Below are 26,506 nucleotides of genomic sequence, written 5' to 3' on the forward strand. Positions count from 1 at the left end.
TTGGCAGTTGACTCTGTGGTTAAGAAGGCATACGATGCATTGGCCTTCATCAACTATGGGATTGAGTTTAAGAGTAGAGAGGTAATGTTGCAGCTATGTAGGACCCTGGTCAGACCCCACTTGGAGTACTGTGCTCAATTCTGGTCGCCTCAGTACAGGAAGGATGTGGAAATCATAGAAAGGGTGCAGAGGAGATTTACAAAGATGTTGCCTAGATTGGAGAGCATGCCTTATGAGAATAGGTTGGGTGAACTTGGCCTTTTCTCCTTGGAGTGACGGAGGATGAGTGGTGACCTGATAGAGGTGTGCAAGATAATGAAAGGCATTGATCATGTGGATGGTCAGAGACTTTTTCCCATGGCTGAAATAGCTAACAAGAGAGGGCATAGTTTTAAGGTGCTTGGAAGTAGGTACAGAGATGTCGGGTATGTTTTTTACGCAGAGAGTGGTGAGTGTGTGGAGCGGGCTGCTGGTGGCAGTGGTGGAGGCGGAAACAATAGGGTCTTTTAAGGGACTCCTGGATAGGTACCTGGAGCTTAGAAAAATAGAGGGCTATGGGTAAGCCTAGGTAGTTTTAAGGTAAGGACATGTTCGGCACAGCTTTGTGGGCCGAAGGGCCTGTATTGTGCTGTAGGTTTTCTATGTTTCTATGTAATTATACAGACACAGTAAATTGGCGACAAGTATGAATCACAAAATGTTAGTTTGCAGGTGCAGCAGGCTAACAAGAAGGTAAGTGGAATGTTAGCCTTCATTTCTAGAGGGATTGAAATTAAGAGCAGGGAGGTTATGCTGCAACTGTACAGGGTTCTGGTGAGGCTGCATCTGGAGAAATGCATTCAGTTCTGTTCTCCTTACTTGAGGAAGGATATACTGGCTTTGGAGACAGTGCAGAGGAGGTACAGCAGGTTAATTCCAGAGATGAGGGGATTGGATTATGAGGAGAGATTGAGTTGCCTGGGACTGGACTCTGGAATTTGAAAAATGAGAGGAGATCTTATAGAAATACAAAATTATGAAAGGGGTAGACGAGATAGAGGCAGGAAAGTTGTTTCCACTGGTAGGTGAGACTAGAAAAAAGGGACCTAGCCTCAAGATTTGTGGGAGTAAATTTAGGACGGAGCTGAGGAGGAACTGTTTTTCCCAAAGAGTGATGAATTTGTGGAATTCTCTGCCCAAAGAAGTAGTGGAAGATACCTCAGTAAATATATTTAAGAGAAGATTGAAGAGATTTTTGCATAGTAGTGGAATTAAGGGTTATGGGGGAAAAGGCAGGAAGGTGGAGATGAATCCATGGTCAGATCAGCCAAGATCTTATTGAATGGTGGAGCAGGCTCGATAGGCCACATGCCCTACTCCTACTTCTTATATTCCCCATTTGCCCCGATGTTTCAATCTCCCTCATCATTTTAATTAGTGAACAATGGAATCTTTAATCAGCGAAAGGGAGTCAAACATTGACTCACCCCCCCCCCCCACCTCTGCAGCCTCCTCACCACAAGACTCGTGCTTGCTGCCTCCCAGAATCCTCTAGGAAACTGCAAAGCTCTGGATCACCCAGACTATCTCCAAACTGCAAATCACAGGCTCCAACGTTCTAGAAACACATTCAAGATGAAAGCCAGATGTAAAAAACATAGAAGAGGTGTAATAAATAGTTTTGAGGTCTATCCAGATGATGTTGACAGTGGGAGCAGGCACCATCTTGACTGGATATATGCGCTACTGGGGAGGTGATGGTAGCAGATCTGAGAGCAACATTTCACAGGCATTTAGATAGGCACATGGACAGACAGGGAATGGAGGGACTGTGGGTCCTGTGTAGGCAGTTGGCTGAAGGACCTATTGAAGTGCCGTGCTGTTTTCTGATTGTTCTTCTCTCTCCTTCAGATACAATTTACTTCCATTTGCCTCCAAGGACTGGGAATGAAAAGACAGTTTATGGTGTTTCCTGCTACCGCCAGATCGATGCCAAGGTCTGTTTTCCTTAATGAAAGTATAACTAATGATTTGTTTTGACAGCTGGTTTGCAAACTGTGTACAGGGAAAAGGCTAACTTGTCTAAAGCTTCAGCAGTCAATAGCATGTAATTTGTGAATTTTTCTGGAGTTATTGTCTGTAACTTTAACCAGCAGCCAATCTGGACATCAGAAGTTTGGAGAGGAGGGGACAACAATCAGGTCACTGCCCAAGGATAAAAAGGCAGCAGCTGGTCGCAGCAGCAGCAGTGCTTTGACCAGCGACCAATTGGCGTTTGGGATTGATTAGTAAGATTAAATTAAAGGAATGCAGCGGCTGTCGTCAGAATGGACATAGTCAGAGTGGCGATCTTGAGACTTCAGCTCTTTGAGGCTTCATCGAAGAGAGGCTTCAGTCAGGGAAAGCAAATGAAAGAAATGCTCCTTTTTTCCCTTTATATATGCTCAGCTCGGACAGTAGAAATGTCAGGCAGGATAGTGAAATGCTTGTCTTACGGGATGTAGGAAGGCAGGGAGATCGCCAATGTCCCTGATGACTACAACTGTGAGAAGTGCATCCAACTGCAGCTTCGAACAAAACGTGTTAAGGAGTTGGAGCTGGAACTGGATGAACTCCAGGTCATTCAGGAGGCTGAAGGGGTGATAGAGAGGACATGTAGAGAGATAGTTACAGCCAAGGTGAGGATGTAGGAAACTGGGTGACAGTCAGGAATGGGAAAGTGCAGAGTACACCTGTGACCATCCCCCTCAACAACAGGTGCATTACTTTGGATACTGCCGGAGGAGATGAAATAACAGAGGAAAGTCATAGTGATCAGTTCTCTGGCACTGAGTCTGCACCTGAACTGGAGGGGCACTAAAATCCTAGTGGGAAGATTTGTTAATGCTGCCCAGTGGGGTTAAACTAGAGTTGCAGGGGGATGGGAACCAGAGTGCTGGAACAGGTAGTGGAGAGGATGTGGAGACAGATGTTGGTAAAACCTCGGACAAAGTTATGAATCAGAAGGTTGAGCATGGTCCAACTAGTGCCCTGAGCTGCATATATTTCAATGCAAGGAGTATTGTAGGAAAGGCAGATGGTAGTGCTAAAGATGCAGTAGCTGGTTTACAAACAGAGGCAGTGCAGTGATGAGAGGCTGATGGTAGGGCTAAATTGCAATAGGATGAATTACAATGTAAAAAGCAGACAAAATCAAAAAGTGTGAAGATTGGCAGGTATGATGTTGGGGGCATCACTAATCATGGCTGAAAGAGGATAGAAGAGCACCTAATAAGTTAGGGGTGTATACAGTGGAGATGCTGGCAGTGTTGGTTGCGTTGCGATGGGTGGAGAAAGCTAGACAGTCAAAGTGTTGATATGCTCAGATTCATCCTCAGTTCTAGCAAGTTTAAGATCTTTTCACTTTAACAGTCGGCAAGATGTACTTTATGAAGTCCTTCAGTCAGTCACAAGAATTGCAAATCAGGGAGGTCAGGTAAAATTTCTATGGGTTCCAGCACATGTAGGGGTGAAGGGGAATGAGAGGGTGGATGAGTTGGCAAAGAGGGCGTTAAAGAAAGAAAATATAGAAATGCACATTAGTATCAGTAAAGCAGAGGTTAAGTGTGTAATCTGGGAAAAAATCAACCAAATGTGGCAAGAAAGATGGGACAGGGAGGGGAAAGGGAGGCATTTATATCAAATAGAAAAGAGTGTTGCAGGTACTAGGGTAGGTAGTGGATACAGAAGAGAGGAAACTGTGGACTAGGTTAAGGCGGGGGCACTGTGCATTAAACAAAACATTGAAAATGATAGGGAAACACCAGACAGGATTGTGTGAGGAATGTCAGGAAGAGGAGTCAGTAGAACATGTAGTTCTAAGTTGCAGGAAGTATGGGATACAGAGAGATGATGAGAATTAAGCTAAGGGAATTGGGGGTGCAGGAATTCACACTAAAAGGGTTGCTGGGCATGGGTGAGAGAGCACAGGTCAGGGTACTTTTAGCTTTCTTAAGAGATACAGGGGTTTTTTATAGGATATGATGGATAAGCAGGAATAGGGTACTAGGATGGCCAGAAATGGGAGGATAAAGTGTAGGTTAGGGTATGTGTGTGTGTGTGATTGGGTGAAGGGATTTAGAATGTAAGTCTATCGTACACTCTGGAGCAGAAGGTGGCGGTAATGCACCATTAAGCTGGGTACCAACCGCCATAAAACAAGAAGGAGAGTATAGCTGGGAGCTTAATATCCAAGGATACACATTATATCGAAAGGATAGGGATGAAGACAGAGGGGGTGTTGTTGCTCTATTGGTAAAAAATGAAGTAAAATCAATATAGAGAGGTGACATAGGGTTGGAAGGTGTAGAATCATTCTGGATAGATCAAAGGAACTGCAAGGGTAAAAAGGCCCAGATGGGAGTTGTATACAGACCCCAAAACAGTAGTAAGGATGTGGCCTACAAATTACAATGGGAGATAGAAAATGCATGCCAAATGGGCAATGTTACAATAGTCATTGGGAAAATCAGGTTGGTGATGGATTCCAGAAAGGGGAAACTTCTATAATGCTTATGAGAAAGCTTTTTAGAGCAGCTTGTGGTTGAACTCACTATTCTGGATTGGGTGTTGTGCAATATACCAGAATTCATTCAAGAGCTTAAGGCAAAATAACCCTGAGGGGCAAGTAATTATGCTATGATCAAATTCACCCTGAAATTTGCGAAGGAGAAGCTGAAGTCAGATGTATCAGTATTACAGTAGAGTAAAGGGAATTACAAAGGCATGAGAGAGGAGTTGGCCAGAATTGATTGGAGAAGAGCAGAAGGGGTGACAGCAGAGCAGTAATAGCTGGAACTTCTGGATGCAATTTGGAAAGCACAAAATGTATACATCCCAAAGAGGAAGAAGTATTGTAAAGGAAAGAAGATACAATTGTGGCTAACAAGAGGTCAAAGTCAAAGAAAGGGCATACAGTAGAGAAAAAATTAATGGGAAGTTAGAGGATTTGGAAGCTTTTAAAAACAAACAGAAAGTAACTAAAAGGTCATTAAGAAGGTAAAGATGCAATACAAAAGTAAGCTAGCCAGTAATATTAAACAAGATACCAAAAGTTTCTTCAGAGTCCTTTTACTAGGTGTAGGCTCCAAGTCAGGCTCTGGGTCTACCTGCACCTCTTGTCCCAGGGGCAGCAGGTGGTTCTGATGGAGAATCTAGAAACATAGAAAACCTACAGCATAATACAGGCCCTTCAGCCCACAAAGCTGTGCCGAACATGTCCTTACTTTAGAAATTACCTAGGGTTGCCTATAGCCCTCTATTTTTCTAAGCTCCATGTCCCTATCCAGGAGTCTCTTAAAAGTCTCTATCGTATCTGCCTCCATCACTGTCGCCAGCAGCCCATTCCATGCACTCACCACTCTGCGTTTAAAAAAAACTTACCCCGTCATCTCCTCTGTACCTACTTCCAAACACTTTAAAACTATGCCCTCTTATGCTAGCCATTTCAGACTTGGGAAAAAGTCTCTGACTATCCACATGATCAATGCCTCTCATCATCTTATACACCTCTATCAGGTCACCTCTCATCCTCCAAGATCCTTAGAACTCGGCTCTAAGGAGAAAAGACCTAGTTCACTCAACCTATTATCTTAAGGCATGCTCCCCATTCCAGGCAACATCCTTGTAAATCTCCTCTGCACCCTTCCTATGGTTTCCACATCCTTCCTGTAGTGAGGCGACCAGAACTGAGCACAGTACTCCAAGTGGGGTCTGACCAGGGTCCTATGTTCCTGCGACATTACCTCTCGGCTCCTAAACTCAATCCCATGATTGATGAAGGCCAATCCACCATATGCTTTCTTAATCACAGAGTCAACCTGCGCAGCAGTTTTGAGTGTCCTATGGATTTGGACTCCCAAGAACCCTCTGATCCTCCACACTCCCAAGAGTCTTACCATTAATACTATATTCTGCCATCATATTTGATCTACCAAAATGAACCACCTCACACTTATCTGGGTTGAACTCCATCTGTCACTTCTCAGCCCAGTTTTGCATCCTATCAATGTCCCACTGTAACCTCTGACAGCCCTCCACACTATCCACAACACCCGCAACCTTTGTATCATCGGCAAATTTACTAACCCACCCTCCACTTCCTTATCCAGGTCATTTATAAAAATCACAAAGAGTAGGGGTCCCAGAACAGATGCCTGAGGCACACCACTGGTCACCGACCTCCATGCAGAATATGACCCATCTACAACCACTCCTTGCCTTCTGTGGGCAAGCCAGTTCTGGATCCACAAAGCAATGTCCCCTTGGATACCATGCCTCCTTACTTTCTCAATAAACCTTGCATTTGGTACCTTATCAAATGCCTTGCTGAAATCCATATACACTACATCTATTGCTCTCCCTTCATCTACGTGATTAGTCACATCCTCAAAAAATTCAATCAGGCTCATGAGGCACAACCTGCCTTTGACAAAGCCATGCTGACTATTCCTAATCACATTATGCCTCTCCAAATGTTCATTAATCTTGCCTCTCAGGATCTTCTCCATCAACTTACCAACCACTGAAGTAAGATTCAATGGTCTATAATCTCCTGGGCTATCTCTACTCCTTTTCTTGTATAAGGGAACAATATCTGCAACCCTCCAATCCTCTGGAACCTCTCCCGTCCCCATTGATGATGCTAAGATCATCGCCAGAGGCTCAGCAATCTCCTCTTATGCCTCCCACAGTAGCCTGGGGTACATCTCCAGTCCCAGTGACTTATCCAACTTTGCAAACATGAGGAATTCTGCAGATGCTGGAAATTGAAGCAACACACATCAAAGTTGCTGGTGAACGCAGCAGGCCAGGCAGCATCTCAAGGAAGAGGTACAGTTGACGTTTCAGGCCTTGAGGGGTCTCATTAAGTACCTCTGCTATCTCCTCCAGTTCCACACACAGTTTTCCACTGTCACACTTGATTGATCCTATTCTCTCACATCTTATCCTCTTGCTCTTCACATACTTGTAGAATGCCTTGGGGTTTTCCTTAATCCTGTTGGCCAAGGCTTGGTTCTTCAGCTTCAACCGAGGCCACTCTTTCAGTAGTAGGAGCACGGAGGCGTACTTCGCCTTCTCCACCTGAGCACAAGTTGGTGGATCGTTGGGCAGCCACGCCCTATGTGGTGGAGAGCCAGATGCCGAATCTCCCTGTTTACCAGTGAGATCTGAGGATGGGAAGGGGTCTGTCAAGGTACTCCATCGGAACCACCTGTTGCCTCTGGGTCAAGAGGTGCAGGTAGACCGAGAGCCCAAATGGGAATTTATGGCTAGTACGAGGACTCTGCGAGGGCGCGGGGTGAGGGGAGATCCTGCTGCGAGAGAAACAGGGCCGGTCCCCACCCCGAAAGGGGATACATCATTGGAAGATGATGATTCGGACGTGTGGCACCTGTTTCCATTCGCTGACTCCCCGGTGCCGGAAGAAGAGGCTCCTGGCCCTTCCCCCAGTGAGTTAGGGGAGAGGAGGGAGGGTGTTACAGAGAGGCTTTGAGGAAAAAGCCGCAGAATAAACGGAGTAAAGACAGTAAGGTAGAAGGGCTGAAATGTGTGTACCTCAATGCAAGAAGCATCAGGAACAAAGGTGATGAACTGCGAACTTGGATACATACATGGAATTATGATGTAGTGGCCATTACAGAGACTTGGCTGGCACCAGGGCAGGAATGGATTCTCAATATTCCTGGATTTCAGTGCTTTAAAAGGGATAGAGAGGGCAGAAAAAGGGGAGGAGGGGTGACATTACTGGTCAGGGATACTATTACAGCTACAGAAAGGGTGGGTAATGTAGCAGTATCCTCTTTTGAGTCAATATGGGTGGAAGTCAGGAACAGGAAGGGAGCAGTTACTCTATTGGGGGTAATCTATAGGCCCCCTGGTAGCAGCAGAGATACAGAGGAGCAGATTGGGAGGCAGATTTTGGAAAGGTGCAAATAACAGGGCTGTTATCATGGGTGACTTTAACTTCCCTAATATTGATTGGCACCTGATTAGTTCCAAGGGTTTAGATGGGGCAGAGTTTGTTAAGTGTGTCCAGGATGGATTCCTGTCACAGTATGTGGACAGGCCGACCAGGGGGAATGCCATACTAGATCTAGTACTAGGTAATGAACCGGGTCAGGTCACCGATCTCGCAGTGGGTGAGCATCTGGGGGACAGTGACCACCGCTCCCTGGCCTTTAGCATTATCATGGAAAAGGATAGAATCAGAGAGGACAGGAAAATGTTTAATTGGGGAAAGGCAAATTATGAGGCTATAAGGCTAGAACTTGCGGGTGTGAATTGGGATGATGTTTTTGCAGGGAAATGTACTATGGACATGTGGTCGATGTTTAGAGATCTCTTGCGGGATGTTAGGGATAAATTTGTCCCGATGAGGAAGATAAAGAATGGTAGGGTGAAGGAACCAACCATGGGTGACAAGTGAGGTGGAAAATCTAATCAGGTGGAAGAAGGCAGCATACATGAGGTTTCGGAAGCAAGGATCAGATGGGTCTATTGAGGAATATAGGGGAGCAAGAAAGGAGCTTAAGGGGCTGAGAAGAGCAAGAAGGGGGCATGAGAAGGCCTTGGCGAGTAGGGTAAAGGAAAACCCCAAGGCATTCTTCAATTATGTGAAGAAAAAAAGGACGACAGGAGTGAAGGTAGGACCGATTAGAGATCAAGGTGGGAAGATTGAAAAGTATTGAATACTGAAAGGACTTGATAAAGTAAATGTGGAGAGTCTAAGAGCAGAGAATAGAACTTTAGAATAGAGGGGCGTCCTTTCAGAACAGAGATGAGGAGGGATTTCTTAACCAGAGAGTGGTGAATCTATGGAATTCTTTGCCACAGGCAATTGTGGCATCTTATGGTTTTATGGTCTTTACGTATATCAAAGGCAGAAGTTGATAAATTTTTGATTGTTCACAGCATTGAGGGATATGGGGAGAAGGCAGGAGATTGGGGCTGAGAAGAAAATTTGATCAGCCATGATAAAATTGTGGAGCAGACTCGATGGACCAAATTCTGCTGCTATATCTTATGGTCTTATGATCCCAAACTGTAATAGCATCATGCCAAGCAGTATGCCTATGTGGCGCCCAGTCGTGTGTTGATATAGGATAGTCAGCATGACTTTGCATGGGAGATCATGTATCCTGTAACTCCCTGAGCTCACTCTGCTGGATCTCATTACCCTTCCTGCCTGTCCGGTGTACTGATGTAGACCACAAATTTTGGCTTGATCCAAGACATCTCTTACCCTGGCATTTAGGAAGCAACATATCATCTGGAATCTCATTCTTGTCCACATAATCTTTTGTCTGCTCTGTTAATGAGTAAGTCCTTTATAACTACCGCAGTCCTCTAACACCTTCTCTTTCTTAATAAATAAAGGCATCCGTTAGTCTTACGAGACCATGGATCTGCGCCTGGAAAGTCTTCACTCTTGCACAGGCCTGGGCAAGGTTGTATGGAAGACCAGCAGTTGCCCATGCTGCAAGTCTCCCCTCTCCACAACACCATTGTTGTCCAAGGGAAGGGCATTAGGACCCATACAGCTTGACACCAGTGTCGTCGCAGAGCAATGTGTGATTAAGTGCCTTGCTCAAGGCCACAGCACTTTTTCTCGGCTGGGGCTCGAACTCATGACCTTCAGGTTGTTAGTCCAATGCCTTAACCACTTGGCCACGTGCCCACACATTCTCTTCCTTATCATCTACATTAGTGGTCACCAACCTTTTTAAGCCCAAGATGCCCTACCTTGACCTTAGTGAAAGGCAAGATCTACCTACTAAATCGTTTACAGAAAAAACAGCTCAGATTGTACTGCCAATTTGAGGTCTTTTATTTGGGCTAATTGTATTTGAATTACACAAAGTACTTTTGTCAAACTTTCAAATTAATTCAAACAAAAAAACACTGTAACTAGCATATCTTTAAAAATATCACAATACTTCACACCTTTAATTCTAAGTTTCATTATTTAATTTTATTTCAACACGAAAAATAAATGAATAAAAATTGACTGTTGCACTCAGTGTGATGACTGGGACTGAATACTTATTGCTCGTTCCCTGAAATTTGGCTCATAACTACAGGTAGCTAGTCTGAGACAGTCTGTGAGGTGTCTGTCAGTAGGACAGCTCTTGTACTTAGATTTAATAATTTTTCATCTGTGAAAATGCAATTTCACATTGGTAAGTTGACCCAAAGTAGGCACTGACTTTTAGTGCTATAAAACCAACGCTCACACTGCACGTTGCTGGGTCCCCATCAGTAGTAATTGCCACCAGTTTATGAATGGGGTTGTCATTTTCACGGATATATTTTTTAAACTCATTGTAAGTATCCTCACCTCTCATTCTCTCCTTTAATTGCAAAAGAGTGAGGAAGTCCACCTTTGTTGTAAAATCCTGGAAAGCCATTCTGACCAATACAACCAGCTGAGCTGTTTGCATTACATCCAGGGATTCATCGAATTGTAGTGAAAAATATCCACGTCCTCTGACGGTGACTCTACCCTCCTTGTCACTGTTGCAGGGCCAAGCAGTATATTATGTATTGCGGTTGTGATGTCGTTTTTGTTTTTAAAGTAATTAAAAACAGTCTCTGCGGCAATGGCCATTGCTTTCTTGAATAAATCGCCATCTGTATTCCCCTCCTCAACCACCCCATTCCCTGGCCTTCTCCCCGTAACCTTTGATGCGGTGTCCAGTCAAGAACCTACCAAGCTTTGCCTTAAGTACACCCAATGACCTGGCCTCCACAGCTGCCTGTTGGTAATAAATTCCACAAATTCACCACTGTCTGGCTAAGGATATTTTTCCCATCTCTGTTTTAAATGGATGCCTTTCTATCCTGAGGCTGTGCCCTTTTGTCCTAGATTCCCTCCATAGGAAACATCCTTTCCTCTTCCACTCTGTCTAGATCTTTCAACATTTGAAAGGTTTCAATGAGATCCCCCACCCCGCCCATCTTAAATTTCAGACCCAGAGCCATCAAGCATTCCTCATATGGTAACCCTTTCATTCCTGGAATCATCCTTGTGAACCACCTCTGAACCCTCTCTAATGCCAACACATCTTTTCTAAGATGAGGAGCCCAAAACTGTTCACTGTACTCAAGGTGAGGCCTCACTCGTGCCTTCTAAAGGCTCGGCATCACATTCCTGCTCTTGTATTCAAGCCCTCTTGAAATGAATGCTAACATTGCACTTACCTTCCTCACCATTGACTCTACCTGCAAGTTACCCTTTTGGGTGTTCGGCACAAGGACTCCCAAGTCCCTTTGCATCTCCGATTTTGGATGTAAATTTAGTTTACACATTTATTTCTACTACCAAAGCGCAGACCATGCATTTCCAACATTGTATTTCATTTGCCACTTTCTTGCCTATTCTCCTAATCTATCTAAGTCCTTCCGCAGCCTACCTGTTTCCTCAACACTACCTTCCCCTCCACCAGTCTTCATATCAATTGTAAACTTGGCAACAAAACCATCTACTTGGTAGTGTTCTCCTTGGAAGAGAAAAAATGAAGATAAATATTTCCCATTTGTGAAAGACTGAAAACCAGAAGTTGCAGAAAGCAGTGCTTTGCAGTAGAAACGAAAGTGATGAGAGAAATGTATTTTTATAATGCTGTGTATGATATAAAATGAATATAAATTTAATCTTGGTGTTCAAAGCAAACTAAGTACTCAAAGGAAATAAACAAACATGGAGATAGAGTGGAGGTGGGAGTGTTTGTTTTTCAATGGAACCGAACAGTCTCCATAGATTTGTTTGCTGCCAGTCACATTGTAACTGTGATTGTATGATTGTCTTGCAGTTGCGAGCTTATTCTTTCAAAGTCCATTGTACAGCTAGTGGAGAAATGATCTTGAATCAATGATTTACCAAGTTATTTTTGCACATTCTAATGTAGACCTGATGTTTTTCTTCCATTGACATGATTCATTTTATTTCTTTGTCAAGCCATGATAAACTAGCCCTTGTTTCTGAAAGGTCTCTAATCTTATTTTAATTTCAGATCCTGAAGGTTCGTCAAGCAGATGTCACAAGAGAAACCGTCCAAAAGAGTGTCTGTGTGCTCAGTAGGCTGGTAATTCATTACTTTTTTTCAATACACTTCAAATGCATCTTACTTAATAAAATAAATATAAAATTTTGGGAAGCAATGGGGAGAAAATGCCATTTCTTTGAACATTTTGTTCGATGTCTGGCTTGAAAGTAATAATGAACCCTTTAAGATATTCAGCAGATTTAATTTTATTTTTCCATTTATATTTTTTATAACTTTTCTGTTGCAGTCCATTGAATGAAATGGTAGCTTGCTTATGGGCCTCTACTGGGAAGCAATTCTTATCTAATGAAAAGGATTCGTTACAGTTGCTCAGAAGCAAACAAAAAACAGTAGATCTTTAGAAATAGATTCAGAATTAGGGTTGCCCATGGATCGTAGAGAAAGCATTCTGCCTGGAATTCAGTGATAAGTGGTGTTCTGCAGGGATCTGTTCGGGGATCCTGTTCTTTGTGATTTTTATTGAACACTTCTATGAGAAAATGGAAGACCTGGTTAATAAGTCTGCAGATAACATGTCGATAGTGTAGGAGGTTGTCATGCAATGGTATAGAAACAGGATGCAGAGCTGGGCTGAGAAGTGGCCAATGAAGTTCAACGTGAAAACGTGTGAAGTGATTTACTTTGGAAAGCTGAATTGTGTTGGCCTTCTACTGTATCTCCTTTGTCAACACTGCTTGTAATTTCCTTAAAAAATTGCAGTAGGTTAGTCAGGTAGGATTTCCATTTCAGGAAACCATGCTGGTGTTGGCATATCTTGTCATGCGCCTCCAGGTATTCTGTAATCTCATCCCTGACAGTCGATTCCAACAACTTCCCAACCACTCATGTCAGGCTAACAGGTCTATAGTTTCCTTTCCTGCTGCCTTTCACCCTTCTTTAATAGCAGAGTAACATTTGCAATTTTCCAGTCATTCGGTACAATGTCAGAATGTATCGATTCTTGATAGAGCATTGTTAATGCCTCCTCAATCTCTCCAGCTACTTCCTTCAGAACCCAAGGGTGCATCCCACCAGGTCCAGAAGATTTATCCACCTTGAGACCATTAGGCTTCCTGAGCACCTTCTCAGTCGTAATTTTCACTGCACATACTTAACTTCGCTAAAACTCTTGAATATCCAGTATATTGCAGATGTCTTCCACTGTGAAGACTGGTGCAAAATACACATTCAGTTCCTCTCCAGTCTCCGCATCTCTCATTACAATATCTCCAGCGTCATTTTCTATTGGTCCTATATCTACCCTCAACTCTCTTTTACCCTTGAAATACTTTAAAAAAAAAAGCTTTTAGTATCTTCTTTGATATTAGTCATCAGCTTTCTCTTATAATTCATCTTTTTCTTTCCTAATGACTTGCTTAGTTTCCTTCTGAAAATATTTAAAAGCTTCCCAATCCTCTATCTTCCCACTAGCTTTGGCTTCCTAGTGTGCCCTCTCTTTTGCTTTTACTTTGGCTCTGACTTCATTTATCAGCCATTCAAAAATTTCTTCTTATTTGGAATATATTTGTCTTGCGCTTCCTTCATTTTTCGCAGAAACTCCAGCCATTGCTGCTCTGCTGTCCTTCCTGCTAGAGTCCCTTTCCAGTCAACCTTGGCCAGTTTCCCTCTCATGCCATTGTAATTTTCTTTATTCCACTGTGTCACGTGTCCAGCAACAATGGATATGAAATTGAGTAAGGTTTTATAAACAAACAACTATATTTATTAACCTCTACTCAAAAACATAGAGAAGTAATCAAACTAGCTTAACCAGAAGTTAACCGTTATGCGGCTATCTCGAACAAATAGTCAAACTTAAAAATACTTCTAAAAGGGGTAAATTCAAACACGGTCTTAAAGTGGTAAATTCAAAAGTCCAAGTGATTTTTTGCAGTCTTTAAGGAGAGACTTTACTGCAGCAACAATTCCTCCGAAGAAAATAATGAATCTGTCAATTACAGTCGAGCGATGCCTTGTCCAAAGGAATCACACCTAATATAAAGTCATAAAGTAATTGACCTTTTCTTTCGGGAGGGTGGACACTGCACAAACTGTCCTGACCTTGCAGGGGTGTAACTCAAATGTTCATGCCACAATTTCCCGGAGGATTCTGATTCCAAACAGTCGATCACTTCCGAAACTCTGAATGTCATTAACTTTACCCAATCTTTTGGGTTCTCGTACTTTGGTAAGGTATTCACTCTCCAATACTAGGCTGTAAAGGTAAAACAAAGGTGCAACAAACAAAAACTGGCATCGATTGGTGAAACTGCCGGCAACAACGTGTTTGCACCTTGAAATAGAAAATAAAAAAAAATGCGTCACACTTTGGCGGGCTTCCTTAAATGCCATAGGAAACATGCCATCACGTGGCATAACATCACCCCACGGTCATGAGACAATTACATCCTCCCACTCACAAGACCATTACTTCATCCCTCTGTCCCATGATCAAACTGTAGGCATGTAACACCTCTCCCCAAAAAGGGAAAATTTTGGTCTATCATGAGCAAAATTTTAACAACTATTTACAAAAAATATACAAATGTATAAAATCTACAACGTACATAATATACATAGAATTATCATACAACATCTTACAAACTAATATACAGTCGGAGTGTTACAAATATTAAAATTCCACTCAAAGAAAAACATTGTAAATTCAACATATGGGACAGACAGTGGGTAATCACATTATCTTTGCCTTTAATATGAGTTATCAAAATATTATACTCCTGTAACATCAAACTCCCAATTCCGTAGCCTTCTATTTTTGTTTTTCATCATACTCAAAAATACTAATGGATTATGATCGGTGTAAACTATGAGTGGTTTCTGAGTTGCACCAACATACACATCAAAATGTTGTAAAGCCAAAACAAGAGATAATAATTCCTTTTCTATGGTTGAATAATTTCTTTGATGCTCATTAAATTTCTTATAAAAGTAAACTACCTGACGATCAACTTCATCACCATCATCCCTTGGAGTAACACTGCTCCTGCAGCCTCATCACTGGCGTCCATAACTAACGAAAATGTTTTTTTGAAGTCAGGTGACCTGAGCACAGGTTGATGACATAGCATAGTTTTCAATTTATCAAATGCCCCCTGACAAAGCACTGTCCACACAAACTTTTCACCCTTCTTCAAGAGGTTAGTTAATGGAAGGGCAATGTCAGCAAAATTCTTACAAAATTTTTGGAAATATCCTACCATTCCCAAGAATCTTCTGAGAGTCGTTTTACCAGTTGGAGTGGGTACCTCTAAAATTCCCTGAACTTTTACCTGAACAGGGGCTAATCTACCTTGACCCACAACATATCCAAGGTAGGTCACAGTGGCATGACCAAATTCACTTTTAGCTAAGTTAATAGTTAAGTTAGCTTTTGAAAGCCTTTCAGATAGTTTCTCCACTGCAGTAATATGTGCTTCCCAAGTATCATTTCCTGTAACTAAATCATCAATATAGGCATGAATTTAACCCATGAATCACAGAATTAATCATTCTCTGAAAAGTTCCTGGTGCATTCTTCATTCCAAACTGTAGAACATTATATTCATATAACCCAAATGGTATTATGAATGCAGAAATCTCACTACCTTTATCCGTCAGTGGAACACACCAATACCCTTTTAACAAATCAATCTTTGTAAAGAACTTTGCTTTTCCAACTTTGTCCACACAATCATCTACCCTAGGGATTGGATATGCATCTGTTTTTGTTACAGCATTCACCTTCCTGTAATCAGTACAAAACTGAATAATACCATCTGGTTTAGGTAACATGACACAAGGTGAACTCCAATTCGAAAACACAAAATGATCTGCAGATGCTGGGGTCAAAGCAACACTCACAACACGCTGGAGGAACTCAGCAGGTCGGGCAGCATCCGTGGAAACGATCAGTCAATGTTTCAGGCCGGAACCCTTCATCAGGACTGAAGAGGGAAGGGGCAGAGGCCCTATAAAGAAGGTGTAGGGAGGTTGGTAGGTGCCAGGTGAAAAACCGGTAAGGGGAAAGATAAAGGGGTGGGGGAGGGGAAGCTGGGAGATGATAGACAGGAAAGGTGAAGAAGGAATAGGGGAAAACCATGAGGGAGGTGGTAGGCAGCTGGGGGAGGGGGCAGAGTGAAATAGGGATAGGGGGAGGGAATTACCAGAAGTTGGAGAATTCTATGTTCATACCAAGTAGCTGGAGACTACCTAGACGGTATATGAAATGTTGCTTTTCCAACCTGAGTTTAGCCTCATCATGGTAGTAGAGGAGGCCAAGTATGGACATATCCGAATGGGAATGTGAAGCAGAGTTGAAGTGGGTGGCTACCGGGAGATCCTGTCTGTTGTGGCGGACGGAGCGGAGGTGCTCGATGAAGCGGTCCCCCCAATCTGCGTCGGGTTTCACCGATGTAGAGGAGGCCGCACCGGGAGCACCGGACTCCAATTCGAATTAGAAGGTCTGATAATATCATTCTCTAACATATACTTAATTTCTTGTTTAGCAAGTGCACATTTTTCCATTTTCATCGGATGTGGATGTTGCTTTATGGATTTGGCATCTCCCAACATCTACATCATGTGAAGCTACTGTGGTTCTTGTAGGAACGTCTGGAAATAAATCCCTAAATTTAAAAATTAACTGCTTCATCTGCTGCCTCTGCTCTGGCTGTAAATGAGCTAATTTCTCATCAATATTTTCCAGAATTGTCGAGTTTAGTAATCTGGCAGAAACAATTTTTGGTTTAAAATGAGTTTCAGATGAATCATCCATTAAGTTCCCAGAGGGATCAGGCTCATTATTACTGATCACAACAGTCATAGAAGCAGACTGTTTGTCATGATATGGTTTTATCATATTTGTATGACAAAGCTGTGTTGGCCTTCTTCGATCTGGTGTTTTTACCACATAATCTACATCATTAACTTTAGATATAATCTAATAAGGACTATGAAATTTAGCTTGTAATAGGTTTGTTTGCACCGGGAAAAGAATCAACACCTTATCTCCAGGCTTAAATGACCTCATTCTAGCTTCCTTGTCATTACCAAGATTTCATTTTCTTCTGAGCAGATTTTAAATTTTCCCTTGCTGAGCTACAAGCTTTTTGTAATCTTTCCTTAACTATTAAAACATAATGCAGCAAATTAGTATGTACTTCTGTGTTAATCCACTGTTCCTTTAACAATGCCAAAGGTCCTCGAACTCTGTGCCCAAACACAATTTCAAAAGGACTAAAACCTAGAGAGTCCTGCACTGACTCCCTTACTGCAAAGAAAAGTAAATGAATGCCCTCATCCCAATCCTTCTCATTTTCAACACAAAACATCCTAATCATGGTTTTGAGGGTAGAATGGAACCTCTCTAAGGCCCCTTGTGATTCGAGATGATACGCAGACGATGTAATCGGTTTCGCTCCCAGCTTATAAACTATCTGCTGGAACAATCCAGACATAAAGATAAAACCATGATCAGATTGGATCTCCTTAGGCAATCCAAAATAAGTAACAAATTTTATAAGAGCCTTTATTACAGTTTTAGCCATTATATTCCTAAGAGGTATTGTCTCTGGAAACCTAGATGTGGAACACATAGATACCATAGAAACCATAGAAACTACAGAACAGAAACAGGCCTTTTGGCCTTTCTTGGCTGTGCCGAACCATTTTCTGCCTGGTCCCACTGACCTGCACACGGACCATATCCCTCCATACACCTCCCATCCATGTATCTGTCCAATTTATTCTTAAATGTTAAAAAAGAACCCGCATTTACCACCTCATCTGGCAGCTCATTCCATACTCCCACCACTCTCTGTGTGAAGAAGCCCCACTAATGTTCCCATTAAACTTTTCCCCCCCTCACCCTTAACCCATGTCCTCTGGTTTTTTTTCTCCCCTTGCCTCAGTGGAAAAAGCCTACTTGCATTCACTCTATCTATACCCATCATAATTTTATATACCTCTATCAAATCTCCCCTCATTCTTCTACGCTCCAGGGAATAAAGTCCTAACCTATTCAACCTTTCTCTGTAACTGAGCTTCTCAAGTCCTGACAGCATCCTTGTAAACCCTCTCTGCACTCTTTCAACCTTATTTATATCCTTCCTGTAATTTGGTGACCAAAAGTAAACACGATACTCCAGATTCGGCCTCACCAATGCCTTATACAACCTCATCATAACATTCCAGCTCTTATACTCAATACTTTGATTAATAAAGGCCAATATACCAAAAGCTCTCTTTACGACCCTATCTACCTGTGACGCCACTTTTAGGGAATTTTGTATCTGTATTCCCAGATCCCTCTGTTCTACTGCACTCCTTAGTGCCTTACCATTAACCCTGTATGTTCTACCTTGGTTTGTCCTTCCAACGTGCAGTACCTCACACTTGTCAGTATTAAACTCCATCTGCCATTTTTCCGCCCATTTTTCCAGCTGGTCCAAGTCCCTCTGCAGGCTCTGAAAACCTTCCTCACTGTCTACTACACCTCCAATCTTTGTATCATCAGCAAATTTGCTGATCCAATTTACCACATTATCATCCAGATCATTGATATAGATGACAAATAACAATGGACCCAGCACTAAACTTATCGGCGTATGATTTCCTGGATTACTTTTCGATCCTTTTTTAAACAACAGAACAACATGAGCCACTCTCCAATCCTCTGGCACCTCACCTGTCGACAGCGACATTTTAAATATTTCTGCCAGGGCCACTGCAATTTCAACACTAGTCTCCTTCAAGGTCCGAGGGAACACCCTACCAGGTCCCGGGGATTTATCCACTTTAATTTTCCTCAAGACAGCAAGCACCTCCTCCTTTTCAATCTGTACAGTTTCCGTGATCTCACTACTTGTTTCCCTTAATTCCATAGACTTCATGCCAGTTTCCTTCGTAAATACAGACGCAAAAAACCTATTTAAGATCTCTCCCATTTCCTTTGGTTCCGCACATAGCCGACCACTCTGATCTTCAAGAGGACCAATTTTATCCCTTACAAACCTTTTGCTCTTAATATACCTGTAAAAGCTCTTTGGATTATCCTTCACTTTGACTGCCAAGGCAACCTCATGTCTACTTTTAGCCCTCCTGATTTCTTTCTTCAGTATTTTCTTGCACTTCTTATACTCCTCAAGCACCTTATTTACTCCCTGTTTCCTATACATGTCATACGACTCCCTCTTCTTCTTTATCAGAGTTGCAATATCCCTTGAGAACCAAGGTTCCTTATTCCTATTCACTTTGCCTTTAATCCTGACAGGAACGTACAACCTCTGCACTCTCAAAATTTCTCCTTTGAAGGCTTTTCACCTACCAATCACATCTTTGCCAGAGAACAACCTGTCCCAATCCACGCTTCTTAGATCCTTTCTCATTTCTTCAAATTTGGCCTTCTTCCAGTTCAGAACCTCAACCCTAGGACCAGATCTATCCTCGTCCATGATCAAGTTGAAACTAATGGTGTTATGATCACTGGAACCAAAGTGCTCCCCTACACAGACTGCTGTCACTTGCCCTAATTCGTTTCCTAACAGGAGATCCAATATTGCATCCCCTCTAGTTGGTCCCTCTGTATACTGATTTAGAAAACTTTCCTGAACACATTTTACAAACTCTAAACCATCTAGACCCCTAACAGTATGGGAGTCCCAATCAATGTATGGAAAATTAAAATCCCCTACCACCACAACTTTATGTTTCCTGCAGTTGCCTGCTATCTCTCTGCAGATTTGCTCTTCCAAGTCTCGTTGACTATTGGGTGGTCTGTAATACAATCCCACTAATGTGGCCATACCTTTCCTGTTTCTCAGCTCCACCCATAAGGACTCAGTAGACAAGCCCTCTAATCTGTCCTGCCTGAGCACTGCTGTAATATTTTCCCTAACAAGCAATGCTACTCCCCCACCTTTCATTCCTCTGCCTCGATCACATCTGAAACATCTGGAATATTAAGCTGCCATGTCCTGCCCCTCCTGTAGCCAAGTTTCACTAATTGCTACAACATCATAATTCCACGTGTCAATCCACGCCCTCAACTCATCCGCCTTCCCCGCAGTACTCCTAGCATTGAAATATATACACCTCAGAAGATTTTTACCACCACTCACAACCTTTCTATCAGTGGATTTGCTTAAACTTTCAATATCATTTATTTTCACCCCAGCCACACTGTCAGCTGTGGCACTCTGGTTCCCATCCCCCTGCAAATCTAGTTTAAAGCCTCCCCAATAGCACTAACAAACCTCCCTGAAAGGATATTGGTCCCCCTGTGGTTCAAGTGTAACCCATCTCTCTTGTACAGGTCCCACCTGCCCCAGAAGAGGTCCCAATGATCCTGAAATCTGAAACCCTGCCCCCTACACCAGTTCCTCAGCCACTTGTTCCTCCTCCAGAGCATCCTATTCCTACCCTCATTGGCACGTAGCACAGGTAGCAAACCTGAGATTACTACCCTTGAGGTCCTGCTTTTCAACTTCCTACCAAGCTCTCTATGCTCACTGTCCAGGACCTCTTCACTCTTCCTTGCTATGTCATTGGTATGGTCTTAAATTGAATGGTCTTAAAGTGGCTAAGTCACCTGGGCAAGATGGACTACATCCCAGAGTCCTGTGAGAGGTTGCTGAAGAGATGACAGATGTATTGGTCTTGACCTTGCAAGAATCACTTGATTCTGGCATGGCCATGGAGATCTGGAAGATTGCAAATGTTACTCCACTCTTTAAGAAGGGAGAAACAGAAAAGAAAGGAAATTATTGGCCAGTTACCCTAGCCTCATTGGTTGGGGAAATGTTGGAGTCTATTATTAAGGATGAGGTTTCAAGGTACTTCGAGACTAATGAAAAATAAGTCAAGGTCAGCATAAATCATAAATAACTCTCTGCAACAGGGGTTGGCAACCTTTTTGCCTCTGTGGGCCGGATCATGTATTAATGAGTGCACATTGGCCAGATAAATGCCATAAAAAAACTTGAAATATGGGAATTATCCATTTAAATACATCTAGTTATGTTTTGCCTCAAATTAATGAATAACGCATGCTAGGAAATCATTTGTGCTTCAGGTTGCCTACCCCTGCTCTATAATAAAAACAGTAATGTTAGAAAGACTATGGGAAGGACCTTTTGAAGTGGTGATTCCCCAGAACATTGCTGGGATGAAACCTGTCAATTGAGAGAAGGCAGGATAGGCTGTCTGTCTTTCTTTGAGTGGAGAAAAATGAGGGGGTCCTGATATTGGTACATATAATTAAAATGAGGGCCTCCTTCAGTCAGAGTTGACCATGGAGATTGCATCCTTGCTGTTTAGATACGCAAGCCTGGTATAATATGGAGAGCAAGCTGTTGCCCATGCAGCAATCTCCTCCTCTCCATGCATCTGATGAACCCAAAGGAATGGCAGAGACTATACAGTTTGGTACCAGCAGTGTTAAACTTCATTTTGACATCACAAACATGAGGAATTCTGCAGATGCTGGAAATTCAAGCAACACACATCAAAGTTGCTGGTGAACGCAGCAGGCCAGGCAGCATCTCTAGGAAGAGGTACAGTCGACGTTTCAGGCCGAGACCCTTCATCGGGAACTTCATTTCGACATGATTGCTATCATCTTCAACAGATTCTATTTCTAGACTTTGAAATATTTTCCTTACTTCAATTGTAAATTTTTATCTTAAGTTTTCTTCTTTTAATAATTGCGAGTAGTCAACGGATTGTTCAGATTTTTGCTTCTTTAGTTTTTTAAGTTGTACTTTTACATGACATATTACTGGGTTATGGTCACTATTACACTCTGAACCTGGATATGTTTTGCATTGAGTCACTGAGTTTCTAAATCTTTAGTTTATAGTAATAAAGTCAATTTGATTTCTGGTGCTATCACCTGGACTTTTCCAGGTCCACAAGCGTCTTGGATGGTTTTTAAAGTAAGTATTCATAATGACCTGATTATTCATCTTGCACCATTCTACCCATTTCTCACCTCTTTCATTTCTTTCCCCTAGTCCAAGTTTTCCTATGATATTTCCATCAGCACCTGATTAGTTCCAAGGGTTTGGACAGAGCAGAGTTTGTTAAGTGTGTCCAGGACGGATTCCTGTCACAGTATGTTGACAGGCCGACTAGGGGGGAATGCCATACTAGCTCTAGTATTAGGTAACGAACAGGGTCAGGTCACAGATCTCTCAGTGGGTGAGCATCTGGGGGACAGTGACCACCATTCCCTGGCCTTCAGCATTATCATGGAAAAGGATTAGAATCAGAGAGGACAGGAAATTTTTTAATTGGGGAAGGGCAAATTATGAGGCTATAAGGCTAGAACTTGTGGGTGTGAATTGGGATAATGTTTTTGCAGGGAAATGTGCTATGGACATGTGGTCGATGTTTAGAGATCTCTTGCAGGATGTTAGGGATAAATTTGTCCTGGTGAGGAAGATAAAGAATGGTAGGGTGAAGGAACCATGGGTGACAAGTGAGGTGGAAAATCTAGTCAGGTAGAAGAAGGCAGCATACATGAGGTTTAGGAAACAAGGATCAAATGGGTCTACTGAGGAATATGGGATAGCAAGAAAGGAGTTTAAGAAGGGGCTGAAAAGAGCAAGAAGGGGGCGGAGCTGCGGCTTTTAGGTCCGGACATACCAGCCGCTACACGGAATCCAGGCGTGAACTCCGGAAAGCCATTAAGGGCGCTAAGAGGCAATATCAAGCCAAGTTGGAAGCCCAGGCTAACCAAAGGGATGCCAGTAGACTATGGCAGGGTCTAAATGAGATCACTGGGTGCAAAGAAAAGGCTGGGAATATCAATAACTGTGGCGCTTCTCTTCCTGACGTACTTAACATATTCTACGCAAGATTCGAACAGAAGAGGAGCGTCTCACTCCCTCCGGATGAACCGGACCTGGTGGCATCGAGATTCATCATCACCGAGGAGGACGTTAGAAGGGCCTTCCTGAACATAAATCCAAGAACGGCGACGGGCCCAGATGGCGTCCCGGGATGGGTTCTCTGGGCCTGTGCAAGCGAGCTAGCTAGAGTATTTGCTGACATCTTCAACTGCTCCTTGCTTCAGTCTAAGATCCCCTCATGTTTTAAGAAGGCAACGATAATCCCAGTGCCGAAAATGAGCGAGGTGGCATGCCTGAATGACTATCAACCTGTGGCTCTGACATCAATTGCTATGAAGTGTTTCGAGAGATTGGTTATGGCACACATCAACCTCGACGTTTTGCAATTCGCCTACCGGAGCAACAGGACAACGGCAGATGCCATCTCTCTGGCCCTACATTCCTCCTTAGAACACCTGGAGAATAAAGACGCATACGTAAGGCTCCTTTTCATTGACCACAGCTCTGCCTTTAATACCATTATTCCAAATAAACTGATTCCTAAGCTTTGAAACCTGGGCCTTAGCATTCAGATCTGCAGCTGGATCTTCAACTTCCTCACGGACAGGACCCAGGCTGTAAAAGTAGGGGACAAGCTCTCCTCTACAATCAGTCTGAGCACCGGTGCCCCACAAGGCTGTGTACTCAGCCCCCTGCTGTACTCACTGTACACCTATGATTGTGTAGCCAAGTTTCCATCAAACTCAATATATAAATCAATACATGTCCACAGATCCCTCAAAGTTGCATCACAGGTGGATAGGGTAGTTAAGAAAGCTTATGGGCTGTTAGCTTTCATAAGTCGAGGGATAGAGTTTAACAGTTGCGATGTAATGATGCAACTCTATAAAACTCTGGTAAGGCCACACTTGGAGTACTCTGTCCAGTTCTGTGTCCAGTACTGTGCCTCACTATAGGAAGGATGTGGAAGCCTTGAGAAGACAGCTGAAACGTCTCAACCCAAGCAAGGCTGCAGGACCGGATGGTGTCAGTACCAGGGTGCTCAAAGTCTGTGCCCCTCAGCTATGTGGAGTACTTCGCCATGTATTCAACCTGAGCCTGAGGCTCCGGAGCGTTCCTGTACTGTGGAAGACGTCCTGCCTCATCCCTGTGCCGAAAACGCCGCATCCCAGCGGCCTCAATGACTACAGACCGGTGGCACTGACCTCCCACATCATGAAGATCCTGGAGAGACTTGTTCTGGAGCTGCTCCGGCCTATGGTCAGGCCACACTTAGATCCCCTCCAGTTCGCCCACCAACCCCGACTAGGAGTTGAGGATGCCATCATCTACCTGCTGAATCATGTCCACGCCCACCTGGACAAGCTAGCGAGCACTGCGAGGGTCATGTTTTTTTGACTTCTCCAGTGCGTTCAACACCATCCACCCTGCTCTGCTGGGGGAGAAGCTGACAGCGATGCAGGTGGATGCTTCCATGGTATCATGGATTCTTGATTACCTGACTGTCAGACCACAGTACGTGTGCTTGCAACACTGTGTGTCCGACAGAGTGATCAGCAGCACTGGGGCTCCACAGGGGACTGTCTTGTCTCCCTTTCTCTTCACCATTTACACCCCGGACTTCAACTACTGCACAGAGTCTTGTCATCTTCAGAAGTTCTTGGATGACTCTGCCATAGTTGGATGCATCAGCAAGGGAGATGAGGCTGAGTGCAGGGCTACGGTAGGAAACTTTGTCACATAGTGTGAGCAGAATTATCTGCAGCTTAATGTAAAAAAGACTAAGGAGCTGGTGGTAGACCTGAGGAGAGCTAAGGTACCGGTGACCCCTGTTTCCATCCAGGGGGTCAGTGTGGACATGGTGGAGGATTACAGATACCTGGGGATACGAATTGACAATAAACTGGACTGGTCAAAGAACACTGAGGCTGCCTACAAGAAGGGTCAGAGCCGTCTCTATTTCCTGCGGAGACTGAGGTCTTTTAACATCTGCCGGACGATGCTGAGGATATTCTACGAGTCTGTGGTGGCCAGTACGATCATGTTTGCTGTTGTGTGCTGGGGCAGCAGGCTGAGGGTAGCAGACACCAACAGAATCAACAAACTCATTCGTAAGGCCAGTGATGTTGTGGGGATGGAACTGGACTTTCTGATGGTGGTGTCTGAAAAGAGGATGCTGTCCAAGTTGCATGCCATCTTGGACAATGTCTCCCATCCAATACATAATGTACTGGTTGGGCACAGGAGTACATTCAGCCAGAGTCTCATTCCACCGTGATGCAGCACAGAGCGTCATAGGAAGTCATTCCTGCCTGTGGCCATCAAACTTTACAACTCCTCCCTTGGAGGATCAGACACCCTGAGCCAATAGGCTGGTCCTGGATTTATTTCATAATTTACTGGCATAATTTACATATTACCATTTAACTATTTATGGTTCTATTACTATTTATTATTTATGGTGCAACTGTAATGAAAACCATTTTCCCCCGGGATCAATAAAGTATGACTATGACATTGGAAAGGGTACAGAGGAGATTTACCAGGATGCTGCCTGGTTTAGAGAGTATGCATTATGATCAGAGATTAAGGAAACTAGGGCTTTACTCTTTGGAGAGAAGGAGGATGAGAGGAGACATGATAGAGGTGTACAAGATAATAAGAGGAATAGATAGAGTGGATAGCCAGCGCCTCTTCCCCAGGGCACCACTGCTCAATAAAAGAGGACATGGCTTTAAGGTAAGGGGTGGGAAGTTCAATGGGGATATTAGAGGAAGGTTTTTTACTCAGAGTGGTTGATGCGTGGAATGCACTGCCTGAGTCAGAGGTGGAGGCAGATACACTAGTGAAGTTTAAGAGACTACTAGACAGGTATATGGAGGAATTTAAGGTGGGTGCTTATATGGGAGGCAGAGTTTGAGGGTCAGCACAACATTGTGGGCCGAAGGGCCTGTACTGTGCTGTACTATTCTATGTTCTATAAGTTTGCTGATGACACAACAATTGTTGGCCGTATCTCGGTTAATGATGAGTTTGAGTACAGAGAGGAAATTAAGAACCTGGTGGCATGGTGCGAAGACAATAACCTGTCCCTCAGTGTCAGCAAGACGAAGGAATTGGTTGTTGACTTCAGAAAGAGTAGTGGACTGCACAACCCAATTTACATTGGTGGCGTGCAAGTGGAACAGGTCAAAAGCTTTAAGCTCCTCGGGGTCAATATCACAAATGACCTGACTTGATCCAACCAATTACAGTTCACTGCCAAGAAGGCCCACCAGCGCCTTTACTTCTTGAGAAAACTAAAGAAATTTGGCCTGTCCCCTAAAACCCTCACTAATTTTTATAGATGCACCGTAGAAAGCATTCTTCTAGGGTGCATCACAACCTGGTATGGAAATTGTCCTGTCCAAGACCGAAAGAAGCTGCAGAAGATCGTGAACGCGGCGCAGCACATCACAGAAACCAATCTTCCGTCTGTGGACTCACTTTACACCGCACGCTGTCGGAGAAGTGCTGCTAGGATAATCAAGGACACAACCCACCCAGCCAACAGACTTTTCATTCCTCTTCCCTCCGAGAGAAGGTTCAGGA

The 26,506-nt window shown here is 43.4% G+C and overlaps 1 protein-coding gene across 2 annotated transcripts in view; it reads left to right on the top strand.

Moving 5' to 3' along the window:
• The window catches only part of avl9 (AVL9 homolog (S. cerevisiase)), a 286,897-nt gene that overhangs the window by 42,490 nt on the left and 217,901 nt on the right, over window positions 1-26,506 (top strand). For both annotated transcript variants that reach the window (XR_011885036.1, XM_072251628.1), the window contains exons 3-4: window positions 1,891-1,976; window positions 12,033-12,104. Coding sequence is in view for 1 of the 2 variants with exons in the window: in XM_072251628.1 (XP_072107729.1) it covers window positions 1,891-1,976; window positions 12,033-12,104 (158 nt within the window). In the remaining variant the exon portion in view is untranslated. The remainder of the gene's footprint in view (window positions 1-1,890; window positions 1,977-12,032; window positions 12,105-26,506) is intronic.

The sequence above is a fragment of the Mobula birostris genome, chromosome 1, assembly GCF_030028105.1.
Source record: "Mobula birostris isolate sMobBir1 chromosome 1, sMobBir1.hap1, whole genome shotgun sequence".
In the NCBI taxonomy this organism is placed as follows: Eukaryota; Metazoa; Chordata; class Chondrichthyes; order Myliobatiformes; family Myliobatidae; genus Mobula; species Mobula birostris.